General features: G+C 40.3%; 1 protein-coding gene and 1 non-coding gene across 6 annotated transcripts in view; one reads left to right on the plus strand and one right to left on the minus strand.

Moving 5' to 3' along the window:
• The window catches only part of CDK5RAP1 (CDK5 regulatory subunit associated protein 1), a 230,485-nt gene that overhangs the window by 189,746 nt on the left and 18,933 nt on the right, over positions 1 to 21,806 (minus strand). For 4 of the 5 annotated variants that reach the window (XR_009248947.1, XR_009248946.1, XR_009248945.1 and 1 more), the window contains exons 9-14: positions 20,653 to 20,750; positions 19,184 to 19,239; positions 17,234 to 17,364; positions 13,895 to 14,044; positions 8,596 to 8,736; positions 5,581 to 5,741 (exon numbers count right to left, since the gene is read on the minus strand). Coding sequence is in view for 1 of the 5 variants with exons in the window: in XM_058685307.1 (XP_058541290.1) it covers positions 5,661 to 5,741; positions 8,596 to 8,736; positions 13,895 to 14,044; positions 17,234 to 17,364; positions 19,184 to 19,239; positions 20,653 to 20,750 (657 nt within the window). In the remaining 4 variants the exon portion in view is untranslated. Of the gene's footprint in view, positions 1 to 5,462; positions 5,742 to 8,595; positions 8,737 to 13,894; positions 14,045 to 17,233; positions 17,365 to 19,183; positions 19,240 to 20,652; positions 20,751 to 21,806 lie in introns of those variants that run through there. The other variant, XM_058685307.1, reaches the window with a different exon arrangement.
• On the plus strand, positions 11,350 to 11,486 carry LOC131486453 (small nucleolar RNA SNORA42/SNORA80 family). Its single transcript, XR_009249354.1, has one exon. It is a non-coding gene; the product is annotated as a small nucleolar RNA SNORA42/SNORA80 family (small nucleolar RNA).

The following is a 21,806-nucleotide window of genomic DNA, read 5'->3' on the forward strand; positions in this document are numbered from 1 at the left end:
TCATGATACCCACAGAATGACATAATGTTGGTAGTGAATGGTCCAAGAATGACTGCTCAGTGCCTACTAATAGGTAATGACATTTCAAAAACTCCAAGTAATAACTGACCCAGTAATCAAAAATCCCAACAAACCAAAGCCCTGGACTAGATGGCTTCATAGGTGAATTCTACCAAACATTTGAAGAAGAGTTAATACCTATTCTTCTCAAACCATTCCAAAACAGAAAAGGAAGGAAAACATCCAAATTCATTCTATGAGGCCAGCATTATTACTTTGAAACCAAAACCAGATAAAAACACCATTAAAAAAGAGAACTACAGAGGTGCCTGGGCGGCTCAGTTGGTTAAGCATCCAACTTCGGCTCAGGTTGTGATCTCACGGTTCCTGAGTTCGAGCCCTGTGTTGGGCTCTGTGCTGACAGCTCAGAGCCTGGAGCCTGCTTCAGATTTTGTGTCTCCCTCTCTCTGCTCCTCCCCTGCTCGTGTTCTCTTTCTCTCTCAAAGAATAAACATTAAAAAAGTTAAAAAAAAAAAAAAAAAAAAAAAGAACTACAGGCCAATATCCCTGATGAATACAGATGCAAAAATTCTCAACAAAATACCAGCAAACTGAATTCAACAATACCTGAAGCAAATCATCCATCACAATCAAGTGGAATTTATTCCTGGGCTGCCAGGATGATTGACTATTTGCAAATCAATCAATATGACACATCAGATCAATCAGAGAAAGGTTAAGAACCATGTAATCCTTTCAATAGATGTAGAAAAAGCATTTGACAAAGTACATTACACAAAGCATTAAAGCATTAACAAAGTAGGTTTAGAGGGAACATACCTCAACATAATAAAGGCCATATATGAAAAACCCACAGCTAATATCATCCTTAATGGGGAAAAACTGAGAGCTTTTCCCCTGAAGTCAGGAATTAGACAAGGATATCTATTTTTGCCACTTTTATTCAACATACTTCTGGAAGTCCTAGCCACAGCAAACAGACAACAAGAAGAAATAAAGGTATCTACATCAGTAGGAAATAAAACTCTCACTATTTGCAGATGACATGATACTCTATATAGAAAACCCCAAAGATTCCACCAAAAAACTGCTAGAACTGATGAACGCATTCAGTAAAGTTGCAAGATACAAAATCAACATACAGAAATCTGTTGCATTTCTATACACCAATAACAAAGCAGGAGAAAGAGAAATTAAGGAATCAATCCCATTTACAAATGCACCAAAACAATATAAGATACCTAGAAATAAACCTAACCAAAGAGGTGAAAGACCTATACTCTGAAAACTGTAAAACACTGATGAAAGAAACTGAATGACACAAAGAAATGGAAAGACATTCCATGTTCATGGCTTGGAAGAACAAAGATTGTTAAATGTCTCTACTGCCCTAAGCACTCTATACATAAGGAATCCCTATCAAAACACCAACAGTGGCACAAAAACAGACACTCAGATCAATGGAACAGAACAGAGAACCCAGAAATGGACCCAGAAACATACGGCCAACTAATCTTTGACAAAGCAGGAAAGAATATCCAATGGAATAAAGACAGTCTCTTCAGCAAATGGTGCTGGGAAAACTGGACAGCGACATGCAGAAAAAGGACCCTGGACCACTTTCTTACACCATACACAAAAATAAACTCAAAATAGATGAAAGACCTAAACCTAAGACAGAAGTCATCAAAATCCTCGAGGAGAAAGCAGGCAAAAACCTCTTTGACTTCTGCTGCAGCAACTTCTTACTCAACACATCTCCAGAGGCAAGGAAAACCAAAGCAAAAACAAACTATTGGGACCTCATCAAAATAAAAAGCTTCTTCACAGCGTAGGAAACAATCAGCAAAACTAAAAGGCAACTGACAGAATGGGAGAAGATATTTGCAAACGATATATCAGATAAAGGGTTAGTATCCAAAATCTATAAAGAACTTATCAAACTCAATACCCAAAACACAAATAATCCAGTGAAGAAATGGGCAAAAGACATGAATAGACACTTCTCCAAAGAAGACATCCAGATAGCCAACTGATGCATGAAAACATGCTCAATATCACTCATCATCAGGGAAATACAAATCAAAACCACAATGAAATACCACCTCACACCTGTCAGAATGGCTAACATTAACAACTCAGGCAACAACAGATGTTGGCGAGGATGTGGAGAAAGAGGATCTCTTTTGCATTGTTGGTGGGAATGCAAACTGGGGCAGCCATTCTGGAAAATAGTATGGAGTTTCCTCAAAAAATTAAAAATAGAACTACCCTACAACCCAGCAATTGCACTATTAGGTATTTATCCAAGGGATACAGGTATGCTGTTTCCAAGGGAAACATGCACCCCAATGTTTATAGCAGCACTATCAACACCAGCCAAAGCATGGAAAGAGCCCAAATGTCCATCGACGGATGAACGGATAAAGAAGATGTGGTATATACATACAATGGAGTATTACTCGGCAATCAAAAAGAATGAAATCTTGCCATTCACAACTACGTGGATAGAACTGGAGGGTATTATGCTAAGCGAAATTAGTCAGAGAAAGACAAATATGACTTCACTTATGTGAGGACTTTAAGATACAAAACAGATGAACAGAAGGGAAGCAAAAATAATATAAAAACAGGGAGAGGGACAAAACATAAGAGACTCTTAAATATAGAGTACAAACAGAGGGTTGCTGGAGGGGTTGTGGGAGCAGGGATAGGCTAAATGGGTAAGAGGCTTAAGGAATCTATTCCTGAAATCATCGTTGCACCATGTGCTAATTAACTTGGATGTAAATTATAAAAAAAATTATACAAACTCTAAAAGAAAAAAAAAATTCAAAAGGCAAAAAAACACCAACATCATTTTTTTTTTACGGAGCTAAAACAAACACTCCTAAAATTTGCAGGGAACCACCAACCAACCCAAATAGCCAAAGCAACCTTGAAAAAGAAAACAAAGCTGGAGGCATCACAGTTCTGGGCTTCAAGTTATATTACAAAGCCGTAGTAATCAAAACAGTACAGTACTGGCACAAAAATAGACATATAGATCAACAGAACTGAACAGGAAATCCAGAAATGAACCCACAACTACACAACTATACGGTCAATTAATCTTTGACAAAACAGGAAGAACGTCCAATGGGAAAAAAGACAGTGTCTTCAACAAATGGTGCTGGGAAAGCTGGACAGCAGCATGCAAAAGAATGAAACTGGACCACTTTCTTACATCACACACAAATATAAATTTAAAATGGATGATGGGGCGCCTTGGTGGCTCAGTTGGTTAAGCATCTGACTTTGGCTCAAGTCATGATCTCATGGTTCGTGTATTTGAGCCCCACATCAGGCTCTGTGCTGTGCTTTTTTTAATGGATGAAAAGACCTAAATGTGAGGTTCAAAACCATAAAAATCCTAAAAGAGAACACAGGCAGTCTTCTTTGACATCATCTGTAGCAACTTCTTTCTAGATATATCTCCTGAAGCAAGGGAAACAAAATCAAAAATAAACTACTGGGGCTACATCAAAATAAAAAGCCTCTGCATAGCAAAGAAAACAATCAACAAAACTAAAAGGCAATCTAGAGAATCAAAGAAGGTATTTGCAAATGACATACACATAAAGGGTTAGTATCCAAAATACATAAAGAATTTATAAAACTCAACACCCAAAAAAACAAATAATCCAATTAAAAAATGGGTAGAAGACATGAATAGACATTTTTCCAAAGAAGACATACAGATGACCAATGGACACAAGATGTTCATCAGCACTTATCATCAGAGAAATGCAAATCAAAACTATAATGAAATGTCACCTCACGACTGTCAGAATGGCTAAAATCAAGACACAGGTGTTGGTGAAGATGTGGAAAAAAAGGAACACTCATGTACTGTTGGTGGGAATACAAACTGGTGCAGCCACTGTGGACAACAGTATGGAGGTTCCTCAGAAAGTTAAAAACAGGGGCGCCTGGGTGGCTTAGTTGGTTGATCATCTGACTCTTGATTTCGGCTCAGGTCGTGATCTCACAGTTCGTGAGATCAAGCCCTACATCGGGCTCCATGTTCACAGCACAGAGCCTGTTTAGGATTCTCTCTCTCCCTCTCTCTCTGCCGCTCTTCCACTTGTGCTCTCTCTCAAAATAAATAAACTTTTTTTCAACGTTTTTTATTTTTATTTTTGGGACAGAGAGAGACAGAGCATGAACGGGGGAGGGGCAGAGAGAGAGGGAGACACAGAATCGGAAACGGGCTCCAGGCTCCGAGCCATCAGCCCAGCGCCTGACGCGGGGCTCGAACTCACGGACCGGACCGCGAGATCGTGACCTGGCTGAAGTCGGACGCTTAACCGACTGCGCCACCCAGGCGCCCCAAAATAAATAAACTTTTAAAAAAAGGGTTAAAAATATAACTACCTGAGCATGGTGGCTCAGTTGGTTAAGCGTCCAACTTCAGATCAGGTCATGATCTCATGGTTCAGGAGTCTGAGCCCTGCATCAGGCTCCATGCTGGCAGTGTGGAGCCTGCTTGGGATTCTTGCTCTCTCCTCTCTTTCTGCCCCTCCCCTGCTCGTGCTTTCTCTCTCAAAATAAATAAATAAAAACTTTAAAAAAGCATAACTACCTTATGATCCAGAAATTATACTACTAGGTATTTACCCAAAGAATACAAGAACAGTAATTCAAACGTCCAATACAAACAAACACTGTATGATTTCATTCATAGGCAGAATTTAAGGAACAAAACAAGTAAAGGGAATAAAATAAGAGAGAGACATATCAAAAAAAAAAAAAAAAAAAAAAAGACTCTTAATTATAGAGAACTGATGGCTACCAGAGGGGAAGCAGTAGGGGGATGGATTAAATAGGTGATGGAGATTAAGGAGTACACTCGTGATGAACACAGAACAATGTATGTAAGTGTTGATTCATTACATTGTACACCTGAAACTAACATATTAGTTATATATAACAGTTAACTAAACGGAATTAAAACAAAAACATAAAATAACATAAAAACAGAAAGAAATAAATAATAAAATAATAAAATAAAATCATAATATAAAAAATCAGAAAACAAAAACAACCCAAGTGATGCCAGACCTAAGGGCAAAGAATGAACTGACAGGCAGAAAAAAAAGGTCCATGAGGGAAATCCTCAGGTAAAATATGAGAATAAAGTAAGGACATAGGCACTGAGTCAATTCATTAAACCGAAATATTAGAAAGATCTAGAGCAGTTTTTCCTGAAGAGTTCCCTCCATCTTCCCCTCCTTCAGTCTCTAACTCCTAGGGTCCAGGGTACAAAATCAGAGAGGTTAGCAGTATCCACAGCAAGAACTGGGTTGGAAAACACTTAACACAGAACAGACTGTAGGGAAAATCCCAGAAACACTAACCAAGACAAAAGTGAAGTAAAAGAAGAGAAACAAAGGAACCACTTTACTTGCGGTAAATTTAATGACTATAAGAGCTGTTCACATAACAGCAAAGAGACACATTTGCCATTTGACATGAAGTTGCTTCACCACTTGCAGCTTGTCTCCAGAGCGTCATTACCTCTTTCTTTAGTGACCAGTCCTATCTCCCTTCCTGTCAGGAAGGACAGCCCATGTCAACTCTAAGGCCATCCACTCAGGTCAGCAATATGCTGAGGAGTCCTTCAGGGTGGTCCTGCAGAGAACATGTCCTTTAAGTGTCTGAGAACTGGTGGACGTAATCTGAAAGAAAATCAGTCAGGAGAAGACAAAGTAAGCAGGACTGCACTTGAGAGACTTAATGCGGAGCCTCCAGAGGAGAGGCCACCAATAGAGATCTAATGGAGGTGGTGTCAGGCCAACAGAGACTGCATGGTTCCCATGTGCCCCCAATCCTGGAAGGAAGAGATATCTAACATCTAATGCAATGGTAATATGTATCATTGAAGAAGCCTAAATTAGTTCAGGTCCAAACTGCTACTTCTCCCTTTTTTCTTGGGAGATAGATGGCTCTTCTCCAGCACCAACCATGAGTTTCTGGTGTGGGCTGCCCATCACAGATCCTGTCCTCCTAACTAACCCCAGGGACAAGCTTTGATCCAGGCTTACCAGTCAAATTCTTCCTTAAGATATTTATGGCCCAAATTTGGTGAGAAAAGCTGTTTTTCCTCCCTGGGAGCTGAATGCATGTGGCCCCAAAGGAGATTTCAAGAGAAGACTGAAAACAAATATGTAAACAAAGATGACAACAGGCACTGAAAAGTGTTATGATGATAAAATGGGCTAATGTAATAAATAATGACAAGAGCAAGCAGAGGGAACCTGCTTTAGCTTCCCTAAGGAGAAGGCCTCTCAAGGAGGTGACAGTTCAGAGAGAAACTGAAAGTTAAAAAGATGGCAGTCATGTAAAAATCAAGAGTCTCCCAAACAACACAACATGTGCAAAGCCTCTCACTAGAACTTGGTCTGAAGGGCAAAAAAGAGGACACCAAGGCTGGAGAAGAGAGGAGTAAGAAGAGTGGAAGGGACATGAGGTTAGAAAGGTGGGTAGGACAGATCATATAAAGCCTTGGACATGGTGCATTTCATGCTGGCTCCGATGAGAAGCCACTAGAGGGCTTAAGCAGAGGAATGAGTGATCTGACTTAGAAAGACCCTAGCAACCATGACTACCATAGTGCAGACAGACTAGAGGAGGGCAAGAATGCAAGTGGGGAGGGGAGCCTGGGTGGCTCAGTGGTTGACCATCCAAGTTTGGCTCAGGTCATGGTCTCAAGGTTTGTGAGTTCGAGCCCCACATTGGGCTTGTATTTTTGGCTTGAGCAACCGAGTGTGCTCAGAGGGGCTCACTGCCCCTCCCCTGCTCGTGCACTCTGTCTCATACTCTGTCTCTGTCTCTCTCTTAAAAATAAAATAAACATTAAAAAAAATTAAAAAAAAAAAAAAAAAGAATGGAAGTGGGGAATCTAAAGCCTTAGGAATTCTCATGCACTGCTGGTGGGAGTGCAATAGGGTACAATTACTTTTAGCTAGTTCTATCATACACCCTATGACCCAGCAATTCTAAGCCATATACCCAATAGAAATGAATACATATGTGCACAAAAACACATGTACAGAAATATTCTCAGCAATTCGATTCATAACAGCTCTAAAATGGAAACAACCAAAATGACCATCAACATTACAATGCATAAGCAAATTGTGGGTACATTCATACAACATGGATATATATAATCACAAATGTACTGCACAACATAAGACTGAGGAAAAGAAGACAAGCACCAAAACTACATGCTGTATGATTCAATTTTATAACAATTAAAAATAGGCAGGGGCGTCTGGGCAGCTCAGTTGGTTAAACGTCCAACTTTGGCCCAGGTCATGATCCCACGCTTCATCGGTTCAAGCCTTGCATCAGCCTCTGTGCTGACAGCTCGGAGCTCAGACAGAGCCTGGAGCCTGCTTCAAATTCTGTGTCTCCTTCTCCCTCTGCCCCTCCCCTGCTTGTACTGTCTCCCAAAAATAAATAAATATTTTTTAAAAATGAAAAAAAAATAGGCAAAGCTGAACAATGGTATCAGAAATTAGAATGTAGGGAAGAGAAGTAACTAGTAGGAACACGAGGGTCTCTGAAGTTCTGAAAATATTCTATTTCTTGATCTGGGTGGTAGTTACATGGATAGGGTCACTTTGTGATAATTCATCAAGTGTATAATATGGGCAATTTTCTACATTTATGACATGCTTCAATAAAATAATTCATCTTTAAAATACAGAAGCAAAAAATCATAAGAAGCCTACTGAAATCTCCCAGCCAAGAAATGATGGTGGCTTGGAGATGGAAAGAAATGGGTAGGTCTAAGATATATTCCAGAAGTGAGCTGAAACAGATGTACGGGAAAGTTGAGTATCTAGGACATATCCTATATTTTTGGCTTGAGCAACTGAGTGTGCCATTTACTGGGATGGGAAGGGCTTGAAAAGAAGAAAGGTGTAGTAACGAATTCATTCCAAGGGCGCCTGGGTGGCTCAGTCAGTTGAGCATCCGACTTCAGCTCGGGTCATGATCTCATGGTTCATGGGTTCGAGCTCCACATCCGGCTCTGTGCCAACAGCTTGCTCAGAGCCTGGAGCCTGCTTTGGATTCTGTGTCTCCCTCTCTCTCTGCCCCTCCCCTGCTCATGCTCTGTCTCAAAAATAAATAAAAAAACATTAAAAAAATTATTTTTTTTTTTAAATTCAACTCAAGGTGCCCTTTCGATGTTCAGACTGAGAAGAGATTTTTATTTTACTAAAGAATTTCTCCTGGGAGTGCCTGCATGGCTCAGTTAGGCATCTGACTTTGGTTCAGGTCATGATCACACAGTTCATGAGTTCCAGCCCTGCTTCGGGTGAGCCCTGCTTCTTTCTCTCTCTCTCTCTCTCCCTCTCTCTCTCCCTCCTGGGATTCTCTTTCTCTCTTTCTGCCCCTCGCTCACTTGCACTCTCTCACACACAAAAAAAAATTTCTCCTGGAAGAAATTTCACTCCCCCAAATTATTCAACCCAGCATCCATCTCACAATGCAGGCCAAAAGCCCAAAAGGACACCTTACCTTCACCAGCACATAGTCCCCAGGCTGAGCTCTAACCCTGACCCCTGAGTTAGAAACATCCTCCATCTCTACATTAGGGAAGATCACTTTAAGGTTTCCATCATTCCGGCCACACAGGTCAGTGGCAGAGCGTTTACTGTGCTGCAAAAGGAACAGAAGAGAGTTTATGAATCTGTTACAGTTATCAGTTCTCAGACGGCAGAAATTATACCTTTTCTGTCTCAGAACCCTAAGGGTTTTACTCGAAGAGCATTCCTTAATCAAGGAATCACTTAAGACTACAAAGGGGCACCTGGCTGGCTCAGTTGGTAGAACATGCAACTCTTGATCTCGGGGTTCTGAGTTCGAACCCCATGTTGAATGTAGAAATTACTTTAAAAAAAAAAGACTATGTGTTTACTGCTGCTCAGCAACAAGGACAGCGCATGGCACACTAGAGAGACTCCATAAATTTTGCTAACTATCTGTTAATAAATGACTCAATCAGTCTTTCATTGCAGAATTACCTTCCTTAGGAATGGACTTCCAATAGTCCTAAAAGCAAGAACACATGGGTGATACACTTAACAAACTGACTTTCACTTTATCCGGTCTCATAGTAACCACTCAGGAATGTTCTGGGGTTGTTTGGCCTAGGTTACTTGCTGTAATGAACAGGCAGACATGAAGCCAGAGTCTCCATCACAACATACAGAAGACAGGGTCAGGACAATAACAAAACCAGTATGATGGTATTAACTTCTAGAATATATACAAGTTTTTCTCTTCCAGCCATGATGAAATGTCAAGAATCAAATTTATTCTCTGGCCTTAAACAGAAACTGGACAAAATATATGAAATCGCTATTTTCAGATACTGAACAACAGACTGTGCAAGACTGTGAAGCCAAGAAAAGGAAAACAAATGAGATGAGCCCTCCAATCACCCTTGTGTTTTGCCAGAAGGCATGTGTCAGACCAGGGCATGCCAAGCAGGCAGGAAGATCTTGAGGCACACCATAGTGGTTCTCTCTGGATTTAGGAAAAAGACATCAGAGTTCAGGGAGCCTGCAATAGATAGGAATTGTGGAGCAAGTTCTGAAGACGAGGGAGCTAAGCAGAAAAAGAGCTATAGAAACATGCACAGGGATCCCTTGAGTCTTTGCTGAATGTTTATCACAGTGAAACTCCACAAAGTCAGGCAAAAAAAGTAACCGGGGAACTGTCAGCAGATGTGTTTCCAGAGCTCATGCAGGGCTGGGAATCACAACTTATCACAATCACAATTAATGACAGTCCTCATTGATTCCTTGGGACATGCAGTACTAATTCCAGAAAGCCACCCCTTAGCAATGAGGCTAAACTATTCTTGGGATAAAAAAGCTTTCCTAACAAAACCTGAAATCGAGCCCTGACAGGATCAAACTGAACTGCAGGTAACATAATGACCTATCAGAACAAAGCCCAACACAAAATCCAGACCTTAAAAATTAGTATCACGATGTTAAATGTCCCATCAAAAATCAGTGGCTATGCCCAGAAGCAAAAAATGTTACCTATAATAGGAGAAAAGTTTATCAAAAGAAACAGACCAAGAAATGATAGCAATGATGGAATTATCACAAAAATAATAAACCAGTTTTTATGATTACATTCAAAGGAAATTAAGTTTCAAAGGAAAACAAGAATACAGGAGACAAATAGAAGGTATTTGAAAAGAACTAAATGGACCTTATACAGACCAAAAATACAATACCTAAAATTAAAAATTCAATAGGTAATAGCAGATTACACACTGCCCAAGGAAAAAATAGTGAACCTGAAGACAGAGCCAAAGAAACTATCCAAAACAAAGCACAGAGGTATAAAAAGCAGAAAAAAATGAACAACCTCAATGACCTACAGAAAAACCTTTTTATAAGTGGTTGGCCATATATGTAACTGGAGTCATGGAAGGAGAGGAGAAGCAGTGGGGGTGGGTGGCAGGAAGCAGGAGGAGTACAGAAAAAATATCTGAAGGAGCACCTGGGTGGCTCAGCTGGTTAAGCATTCGACTCTTGGTTTCGACTCAGGTCACGATCTCATGGTTTGTGGGATCAAGCCCCACGTCAGGCTCTGCCCTGACAGCACAGAGCCTGCTTGGGATTCTCTTTCTCCCTCTCTCTCTCTGCTCCCCCTCCCCTCTCAAAATAAATAAATAAACTTAAAAAGATATATATCTGAAAGAAAATAGATGAAAATTTTCCAAATTTGATGAAAATTATAAATTCACAAACTAAGAAGCCTCAACAAATCCCAAAGAAAACACAAAGGGATAAACACAAAGAAAGCCATGCCAAGACACATCAAATTTCTAAAACCAGTAATAAAGTAAATATCTTTAAAAACCACCCAGAGAAAAAAGGAATTTATGTACACAGGAAGAAAGATAAGGATGATTCCAAACTTCTTGTCAGAACCAAGTAAGCCAGAAAACAACAGAATGATACCTTTAAAACATCAACTTAAAATTTCATACCTAATGAAAAAATATTTTTTAAAGTGAAAAGACATTTTTTTCAGACAAACGACAGCTCAGAGGATTCATCACAAAAAGATCTGCATTACAAGAAATGTTCAAAGAAGTTTGTCAAGCATAAAGATAATGATACCAGACAGAAACCTGAATGTACACAAGGAATGCAGAACGACAGAAGCAATAATTAAGTGGGGACACAGGAAAGAGTTTTTTCTTGTTTTTAAAAAAGTTTTTTTTTTAAAGCAACTGAGTATTGTACACGGTGATGGACTGATGGCGGGCCCTTCTCTGTGGGCCTCTCACAGCGTACCCGCGCCAGAGGAGTGTGCAGCCCTGAACCACTGCCCTGCCTCCTGACTGATGGACTGTGAACACTGACGGGGGCTCTACAGTTGATTATTCAAAGCAAAAATATCAACGTGTTTTGGGACACAGAAGTAAAAATCTATGACAACGATAGCACAAAAGGGGAAAAAAGGATAGGAGTATATTATTTTAAGGGTCTTACATTATACATGCTAGGTGATGCCCTTTCTGGGGTTAAAACAATTGGCCAGAGACAATCCAAAAGGTAATCTGTTCTTAGAAAATTAAGCTCCAACGTCATGCTATATTCTTTAGTAACCAAAGACAGAGGAAGGAGTTTAGTTCTTAAACTAATTACTACTTTAGGGAAACGGCAGTCAGGTAAGATTTAAAAAGATTTCCCACTATCTCCCTACAAAACACTTACTAGTTACAAAAGGGAGATGAGTACCTTTACAGTCAACAAGCCTAGCAGACACAACCTTAACAAAACGTTCAAAACGAGATGCTTAAAATTAACATCACCAGTAAGGAGACCAGCAAAACCGTACACCACCCAGGACACAAATAAGAACACATTTCTCTAACATTCCGGCCTAAAAATACATAACCTCAATCTTATCACAGGGAAACTTCAGACAAACTCAAATTAAGGAATATTCTACAAAATAACTGGCCTATAGGGGCACCCGGGTGCCTCAGTGGGTTAAGCGTCAAACTCTTGATTTCAGCTCAGGACATCATCTCATAGTTCGTGAGTTTAGGCCCCACATTGGGCTCCATGCTGACAATACAGAGCTTGCTTGGGATTCTCTCTCTCCCTCTCTCTCTGCCCCTCCTCTGCTCATGTGAGCAAACACATTCTCGCTCTCTCAAAATAAATTTAAAAACTTAAGTAAATAAATAACTGGCTTGTAATCATCAAGTGTCAAGATTGTGAAAGTCAAAGAAAGACTGAGGAACTTTTCTAGACTGAAGGAGACCAGACAGACATGAAATTAATGCAACATATGATACTGAACAAACTCTTTTTTCCTATAAAGGGCAGTTCTGTGACAACTGGAGAAACTTAAACAGGGTTGGGGGACTGGATTGCAGAAATCTAACAAGGTAAATTTCCTGATCTGGTGGTTGCACTATAGTTATGTAGGAGAATGTCCCTATTTATAAGAGAGAGATATATATTACAGTATTAGAGGGGAGGTGAGGGCATCATCAGGTCAGCAACTAACTCTCAAATGAGTCAAGGAAAAAAAATTCTTGGTACTGTATTGCAACTTTTCTGTAAGCTTATAATTGTTTTATAATAAATTTTTAAAAAGACAGCATGATTCCATGATTTGAACCAACCATAAAAGAACATTTATGATGGGGCGCCTGGGTGGCGCAGTCAGTTAAGCGTCCGACTTCAGCCAGGTCACGATCTCGCGGTCCGTGAGTTCGAGCCCCGCGTCAGGCTCTGGGCTGATGGCTCGGAGCCTGGAGCCTGTTTCCGATTCTGTGTCTCCCTCTCTCTCTGCCCCTCCCCCGTTCATGCTCTGTCTCTCTCTGTCCCAAAAATAAATAAAAAACGTTGAAAAAAAAAAATTAAAAAAAAAAAAAAAAAAAAGAATGAAGGAGAGAGGTGCCCGGGTGGCTCAGTCGGTTAAGTGGCCAACTTCAGCTCGGGTCATGATCTCATGGTTCATGAGTTTGAGTCCCACATCTCTACTGTTAGCACACAGCCCGCTTTGATCCTCTGTCCCCCTCTCTCTTTCTGTCCCTCCCCCACACTCTCTCACTCTTTCTCAAAAATAAACATAAAAAAAAAAAAAAAAAAAAACAGAATGAAGGAAAAATCAAGACATTCTAAGATGAAGAAAAACAGAGAATCTGCTGCCAGAGTGTCTAAAAGCTGTCTAAACAGACAGGAAAAGATAAAAGAAGGAAGCTTGGAATGTCAGGAAGGAAAAAAAAACATAAAAACATGATCACCTATGTAGAAAATCCCAAAGAAACTGCCAAAACAACTCCTAGAACTATTGAGTTCAACAAGGTCAGAGAATACAAGATAAACATACAAAATTCAATTATTTCTGTACAATATAATGAACATCTGAAATTAAAAATACAATAGCAACTAACTATTTGCTATTGGAGCAAATAGCTTAAAAAAAAAAAAGACACTTAAGTATAAATCTAACACAATACATACATATAGGACCTGTACACTGAAAATTACAAAAACTCTGATAAAAGATGATCTAAATAAAAGGGAGACATATTGTGTTTTAAAACACAAAAAAACACTGGTGTGCCTCTTGATCTGGGCTCAGGCCATGGTTCAAGCTCAGCATCCGGCCCTGCACTGACAGCATGGAGCCTGCTTGGGATTCTCTCTCCCTCTCTCTTTCTGCCACTCCCCTGCATGCACTCTTTCTTTCTCTCTTTCTCTCTCAAAACTAAACTTTAAAAAACAAAACACAAAAATATATATGTATATACATATGACCTTACCCCCTCCACCAGCACTAGCTGGGTACAACCCACAGAGGCCATGTTGGCTTTTGTTGCTTCTTCTCGAAAGACAGTAATAAGTTCCTCCAAACGCCTTAATTTCACCTCTTCTGGAACATCATCTTTCAGCCTGTGATATGCCCTGGTCTTCTATAAAAATAAAGAGAGAGATGGAGGTCACCAAGGACTCATAGAATCCTTTTTTCCCCCCCCACTGAATCCACTCTTAAGGTACAGAGGACCAGGTTCATTCCACTTGTAAGTTACAGACACATGTACAAGAACCCAAGCCACACCAGGAGGGTTCTCTAGCTCTAAGGGCATTCTAAGACAAGAAGTTTACTATGCAATAAAGTCACATTTTTCTAAGGGTTAAATTCTAAATGTAGCACATGAAAATTGTAGATTCAAAATTGTTCTTGATGTATTTATAGGATACAAATATAAGCTTTAGACAAATGTAACATATACTAAATAACTCATGTACCAGGTTACTCAGCAGCACTGTTTATAGATAAGACACAAGATGCAAAGCAACCTAAACGTTTACCAATAGGCTGTTAGTAAATGAATTATACTTTATCCACACAACAGAATATTGCACTACTGTAAAAAGACTGTGATAATTCCATATGTATTGGTATGATTGTTTTCCAAAACATACTCTTAAAACAAAATAAGGTACAGATCAACATATAAATATGTTTATAAATACATGAAATATCTCTGGAAGTTTACAGAAGAAATTCCTAAGAGTGATGGCCTTCAGGGAAGGAAATGAAAAACCAGGCAACCTAGGAAGAAGGAAGAACAAGAACTTTTCATTGCATACTATTTTGAACTTTCGAATTTTTTATTTTTTTTTTTTTTTAAATTTTTTTTTTTTTTCAACGTTTTTTATTTATTTTTGGGACAGAGAGAGACAGAGCATGAACGGGGGAGGGGCAGAGAGAGAGGGAGACACAGAATCGGAAACAGGCTCCAGGCTCCGAGCCATCAGCCCAGAGCCTGACGCGGGGCTCGAACTCACGGACCGCGAGATCGTGACCTGGCTGAAGTCGGACGCTTAACCGACTGCGCCACCCAGGCGCCCCGAACTTTCGAATTTTTTAAAATGAGCTCATATTACCTAGTCCAAAACATTTTTTAAAAGGAAATTTATCCTAGGGGCGCCTGGGTGGCTCAGTCAGTTGACCATCCAACTTCAGCTCAGGTCATCTTCTCACAACACACAGCCTGCTTCGGACCCTCTGTCTCCCTCTCTCTCTGCCCCTCCCTGACTGGTTCTCTTTCTCTCTCTTTCTCAAAAAAATAAATAAATTTCAAAAAAAAAAAAAAAGTACCTGTAAAAAAAAGGAAATTTATCCTTGAAAAGCCTTTAAATTGTCTAAAATCATGGCATGCATACACGTGTGTATATGTGTGTGTATACACCTATTTTTTTTAAAGGTTTATGTACACAAGCTTATATAACACAGTTGGGAGAACCACTGAGCTAGATAAAAGTATGGAATAAGAGGAAAACCTATACATCCAAGTGTGGACATTCAAACCAACTGGCCTTTGAGACAACTACCAAATCCACAGAGGAAAATGGCAAATGGGTTTACTCTATTTTGTCTTATTAACAACAACTTGCCCCTATTGTGCATTTACCATTACCAAGCACTATTCTCATTTCACAGGTGAAAAGACCAAGGACCTTTCTCAAGATCACACAGTTATTAAGTGAGAAAGGTAAAATTTGAGTGCTTGCTCTCATCCACTAGACGACTTCAATCTTTATAACCTTAATCCTAACCTAGAAATTAGATCCCAAAGTAAACACTTGTATTCAATGCCCATAAGATATGCTTCCACCACACAATGAAAACCCATTTCCCAACTCTAGCATTACAAAAAATTTATCTTACATATTTATGTCCATGGAAGAGTAACAAAATGGAACCCAACATCTACTCTGAAGCTTCATCTCTGAAATAATTATGTAAGAGACCTAAATATATACAATGGCCTACTTACGCTGCCTATAGAACACTAGGCAGTGGGCTTTAAAAGACATGAATTAGGGGGCGCCTGGGTGGCTCAGTCGGTTGGGCAGCCGACTTCGACTCAGGTCATGATCTCGCGGTCCGTGAGTTTGAGCCCCGCGTCAGGCTCTGTGCTGACAGCTCAGAGCCTGGAGCCTGTTTCGGATTCTGTGTCTCCCTCTCTCTGACCCTCCCCCGTTCATGGTCTGTCTCTCTCTGTCTCAAAAATAAACGTTAAAGGGGCGCCTGGGTGGCGCAGTCGGTTAAGCATCCGACTTCAGCCAGGTCACGATCTCGCGGTCCGTGAGTTCGAGCCCCGCGTCAGGCTCTGGGCTGATGGCTCGGAGCCTGGAGCCTGTTTCCAATTCTGTGTCTCCCTCTCTCTCTGCCCCTCCCCCGTTCATGCTCTGTCTCTCTCTGTCCCAAAAATAAATAAAAAACGTTGAAAAAAAAATTTAAAAAAAAAAAAAATAAAATAAACGTTAAAAAAAAATTTTTTTTTTTTTTTTAATAAAAAATAAAAAATAAATAAAAGACATGAATTAGGTTGGCTGATGGTAGCTGAATGACAGTGGTGGCGAAGATCATGAGTTCCATCATTCATCAATCAGCCCTCCTGATCAGCCATCCTCTTCAGCCTCCAGCCCAAACACAAGGAAAGACACCCCTGAGCTGACTGGAGGGATGAGGAATGACCCATGGAAATTCATCCCTACCATCAAGAAAATGGCAGCAGAACGGAACTATCCCCTCTCTGCAAGAAATACACATTACTCTCCCATTCCTTCCTTATATCCTTCTGCTTTGTTTTCCTGGAAATCTGTGTTACAGGAAAAACTATAAAGTGGTATCAGCAGGTTCACTTGGCCTAAAAAAATGAAAACTAAAAATAGCTGAGGATGGCTAGGAGGGCAACAAAATGCATCTGTAAGACAAATCACATCTGTAAGTCAAAAACGTTCTGCATGTTGAGAAATTATTTTACCCTTATAAAGAGAACAGCGTCCCCCCCTCCACAATGGCATCCCTCCCTTCATATTAAAATTCTAGACGATCTAAACATAATTTAAAATATTTTAATGAAGACAAATATTGTCACAACTGATCCACTTTCATCTCAAGTTGCTGAATTATATAAAATAGGCTGACTAGAATAAAAAAGAATGAGTGGTAAGATCCTTGTAGCTTCTCAAGGACTGCCCTGCTGCCACTTTCCTTTCTTGCCAGTTGTCTACAGTCAACCAGACACCGGTCAGGAATTCTGTCAGTGCCAGCACAGAAGTAGCTTCTCCCTCATCCCAGGGCTGACCTGTCTCATACTGTAGGCAAAGAGGAAGCCCATGTTATACTGAACTTCCCGAAGCAAAGACACCGTCTGGAGGTGATCTTCCTCTGTCTCACCACAAAAGCCAGCAATGAAATCGCTGCTGAGGCTCACACCTGCAACACATGACAAAAGACAACATGTCACTGCAGCTTACGTTTAAGAGAAGCCTTTCACTTGTGGGTTAGAGAGAGAGAGACAGCAATTGTACACCTTCCCTGGAGTACAAAGTGACAGTCCATATGCAAGTGACAGAACAGTCATTATGGAGCAAGGCCTGCTTATCTAGAATGTTACCATGCCAAAGCCTGGCTTCTCAGTCTATATTCCCCTCAGCACAAGAAAAGATATTTTTACTTCACATGTTGGATTTAGGGACACAGCAGGAACTCCACATTTTCAAACTGGTCCTGCTTTTAATGGTGAAAACTTTGCAATATCTCATATAAACATATACTTTTGAAGCTAGTTTAACACAAAGTTTATTTAAGACCATAGAGGGGAACCTGGGTGGCTCAGTCGGTTAAGCATCCGACTCTCCGTTTCAGTGCAGGTCATAATCTCCTGGTTTCGTGAGTTCGAGCCTTGCATCAGGCTCCGACAGTGCAGAGCCTGCTTGGGCCTCTCTCTCTCTTCCCCTCTCCTGCTCACGCTGTCTCTCTCTCAAAATAAATGAATAAATTTTAAAAAAAATTTTTTTAAAAGACCATATAAACAATAACTACTAGTTACTAAACAGTACTAAGTGCTATATTTTCCTATTTAATATATTTAATTATTCCAACAATCCAATAACATACTATCAACTCTATTTTTTTAAGTAAACTCCACACCACACATGAGGCTTAAATTCAACACCCCCAAGATCAAGAGTCACTTACTCTACCGAATGAGGCAGACAGGCACCCCTTATTAACTTTATTTGATAGATGAGGAAACTGCAGCCCAGAAAGCCTCCACGCTATCCTGCCCCTCCAAAATGAAAAGTATTTATGCATAATACAAGTTAACAATAATTAGAAACTTAGAAACAAATGTAGACATTGTCAACCAAATCTAAATTAAAAGACTACTACAAAGTAATTCTATTAGAAGGGAAAAGAGAAAAAGAAGTTATGATCATAGGAAAGGAATTACCTCTAAGGACAGTTTTAAAGATATCAACTGTCCCCAAATCAGAACTAATGTAGACCATACCTGCCAGCTAACAAAGAAGGAACAAGGTCTCTCCCATATGTTCAGAAACACAAATACTGTAGAAAAGAAATCTCTGAGAGATCTGGGTGGTTCAGTTGGTTGGCGTCAGACTCATGATTTCGGCTCAGGTCGTGATCTCACGGTTCGTAAGATCGAGCCCCGCACTGGGCTCTGTCCTGACAGTATGCAGCCTTGCTTGGGAGTCTCTCTTTCTCTCCTTCCCCTGCTTGCACATGGTCTCTCTCTCTCAAAATAAACAAATAGGAGCGCCTGGGTGGCTCGGTTAAGTGTCTGATTCTTGGTTTAGGCTCAGGTCATGATCTCACAGTTCATGGGTTCAAGCCCCACATCAGGCTTTGTGCTGATAGCCCGGAGCCTGCTTGGGATTCTGTCTCCCTCTCCCTCTGACCCTCCCCTGCTCACTCTCTCTCAAAAATAAATAAACATTTTAAAAAAAATTTTAATAAAATAAAAATAAATTAAAAAAAGAGAGAGAAATCTCTTTAGCATTGAGGCCACAAGCTGACACCTTTGAGTATATCTAGCAAGACCAAGCCATTAAAAAACCAAAAAAGAGTAAAATAAAAGAAAGAGAAAAATGAAGAATAGGAACCGAAGTATAAAAGGTAGTCCCTTTTTTTCATTAAGGTAGTACCACAGGCATTGCCTGCATCTGAAAAAAGCATTGTGGTCACTGGTACAGTAATGTGCTCAGCAGAATACATTTCTTAAATGTACCTGGAATAGATTCTCTGATATGATGAACTAACTCCACATAAGCTTCTCTTGAATATCTGCAAGAAGGAACAAAAAGAAAAGGCTTAGATGAACCAATCTTCTTTACATGAATGCTGTAAAAAGAGAACATTATGCATTACCACATATAATCACTTCTTATCCACATAGGACAGTACAAGCGTAGGTTAAAGTATCCAGAACAGTCGTTTTGATGCTAATCCTGTAGTGTAACCTAATCTAGAGCCCATGATTCTTTAGTTCAAGAACATACATTATTTTAAATAGCCTTTTATTTTTAAGGTTTATTTATTTTTGAGAGAGAGAGAGAGAGAGAGCACGCGCGAGCAGGGGAGGGGCAGAAAGAGAGGAAGACACAGAATTTGAAACAGGCTCCAGGCTCTGAGCTGTCAGCATAGAGCCTGAAGTGGGGCTTGAACCCACAAAACATGAGATCATGACCTGAGCTGAAATTGGACACTTCACTGAGTGAGCCACCTGGGCGCCCCAATAGCCTTTGATTTAATAAGTGAAGACAGATTAAATATTTAAGAGGATCTCTACGGGCACCTGGGTGGCTCAGTTGATTAAGTGTCTGATTCTTGGTTTGGGCTCAGGTCATGATCTCATAGTTCATGATATCAAGCCCTGTGTGGGGCTCTGCACTAACAGCATGGAGCCTGGAGCCTGCTTGGGATTCTCTCTCTCTCTCTCTCTCTCTCTCTCTCTCTCTCTCTCTCTCTCTCTCCCCTTTTGTCCATCCCATGCCCGAGCGCACACACTCTCTCAAAATAAATAAACTTTAAAAAAAAAAAAAAAGGATCTCTAAAACTGCCAATGTGGAAAACAAAGCAAAGCACTAGTTCCACGCAGCCTGCCATTTGTCACCTTATCCTTTCAGTCTTATCTCTACAGTATGTATTAGTCCCAAAGTAAGTGAACCAGAGATGCGTTTAAATTCTAACACTTAAAAAAACTTTTTTTAAGTTTATTTATTTATTTTGACAGAGAGAGCAAACACGCAAGTGGGGAAGGGGCAGAGAGAGACGAAGAGAAAGAATCCCAAGCAGGCTCCAACCACCAGTGCAGACCCTGATGGGGTGCTCAAACTCACGAACCGTGAGATCATGACCTGAGCCTAAGTCAGACGCTTAAATGACTGAGCCACCCAGGTATCCCTGGCCTAAAAAACTTTAATGTTAAAAGCTAAAGGATTAATATTTCAAAGAGTGTGCCACACAGTAAATACTTAATAAAAAGCATGCTAAACAAATGAAATGAGTGATCCAGTCCTTAGTCTATACTTAGGGAGTAAATAGAAACAGGTTATAATGTCCATGGGTTTATTCACATAACAAATATTGACTGAGCAGCTACTATGTGCTATACACTATGCTGGTTCTTAGACACTCTGTGGTCCTTAAGAAAACATGGAAAGGTGCAGGATGCTCCCTCCCCCAAGCAAGTCTGACCCCCTCCGCATGGCCTCCAATACACGGCTGCTTCCACTCTGGGCTGGTAGGTGGATCTGTTTACAGATGTTGTCTCTCTCATGAATCAGCTGCAGAACCTGATCAAACAGAACACATTAAAGGTCATCACAGTCTCACCAAAGAATCCTGCATAAAGGAATACCACCCCCACTGTTTCTTAATAGGCTGACTTTTTGTTTTTTAAAGAGCTTTAATGCTTTTTTTTTTTTTTTTTTTTTTTAACATTTAGTTATTTTTGAGGGAGAAAGAGACAAAGTGTGAGCAGTGGCGGGGCCAAGAGAGACAGAGACACAGAACCCAAAGCAGACTCCAGGCTCTGAGCAGTCAGCACAGAGCCCAACGTGGGGCTCAAACTCACAAACCGTGAGATCCTGACACAAGCTGAAGTCAGACGGTCAACCGACTAAGCCACCCAGGTGCCCCTCTTAAGAGGCTGATTAAACCAAACACATGAATTACCCAAATCCTTTACTTTTGCTCAAGCCATGTTGTCTGTCCCAGACATTTCCCCTGATGGCATCTCCGCTTTCAAAAAGTGACGCAAGCAAGCAGAGGTCACATTCAAGCCATGGGCTGACATGGACAAAAAGGAAAACTGGTATTTGTTTCATCTAACTTCCAAACCAATTAGCTACTTTAAAAGACACCATCAAGAAACTGGAACAAGGAAAAAATATTTGAAAAAATACACTGACAAAGGATTTGTACCAAGAATACATAAAAAAGGTTTAACAACTCAGTAAGAAGACAATCCAATGAGGAAAAAGTAGCAGTGGGGCAAAAAGACAGCTGTTTCACCAAATCAAAAATACTTTAAGGGGCGCCGCCGGGTGGCTCAGTCAGTTGGGCGTCTGACTCTGGCTCGGGTCATGAACTCGTGGTTCGTGAGTTCGAGCCCCACATCAGGCTCTGTGCTGACAGCTGAGAGCCTGGAGCCTATTTCGGATTCTGCGTCTCCCTCTCTCTCTGCCCCTCCCCGACTTGTGCTCTGTCTCTCTGTATCTCAAAAATAAATAAACATTATTTTTTAAAAAAAAGTTTTTTAATTTTTTAAAAACTTTAAAAAAAGGCTTCACATATAGGCTATACATTCTATGCTTTACTAAAGCACTTGGTAAATACCTTCCATACAA

Source organism: Neofelis nebulosa, chromosome 9 (assembly GCF_028018385.1).
Source record: "Neofelis nebulosa isolate mNeoNeb1 chromosome 9, mNeoNeb1.pri, whole genome shotgun sequence".
Lineage (NCBI taxonomy): Eukaryota > Metazoa > Chordata > Mammalia > Carnivora > Felidae > Neofelis > Neofelis nebulosa.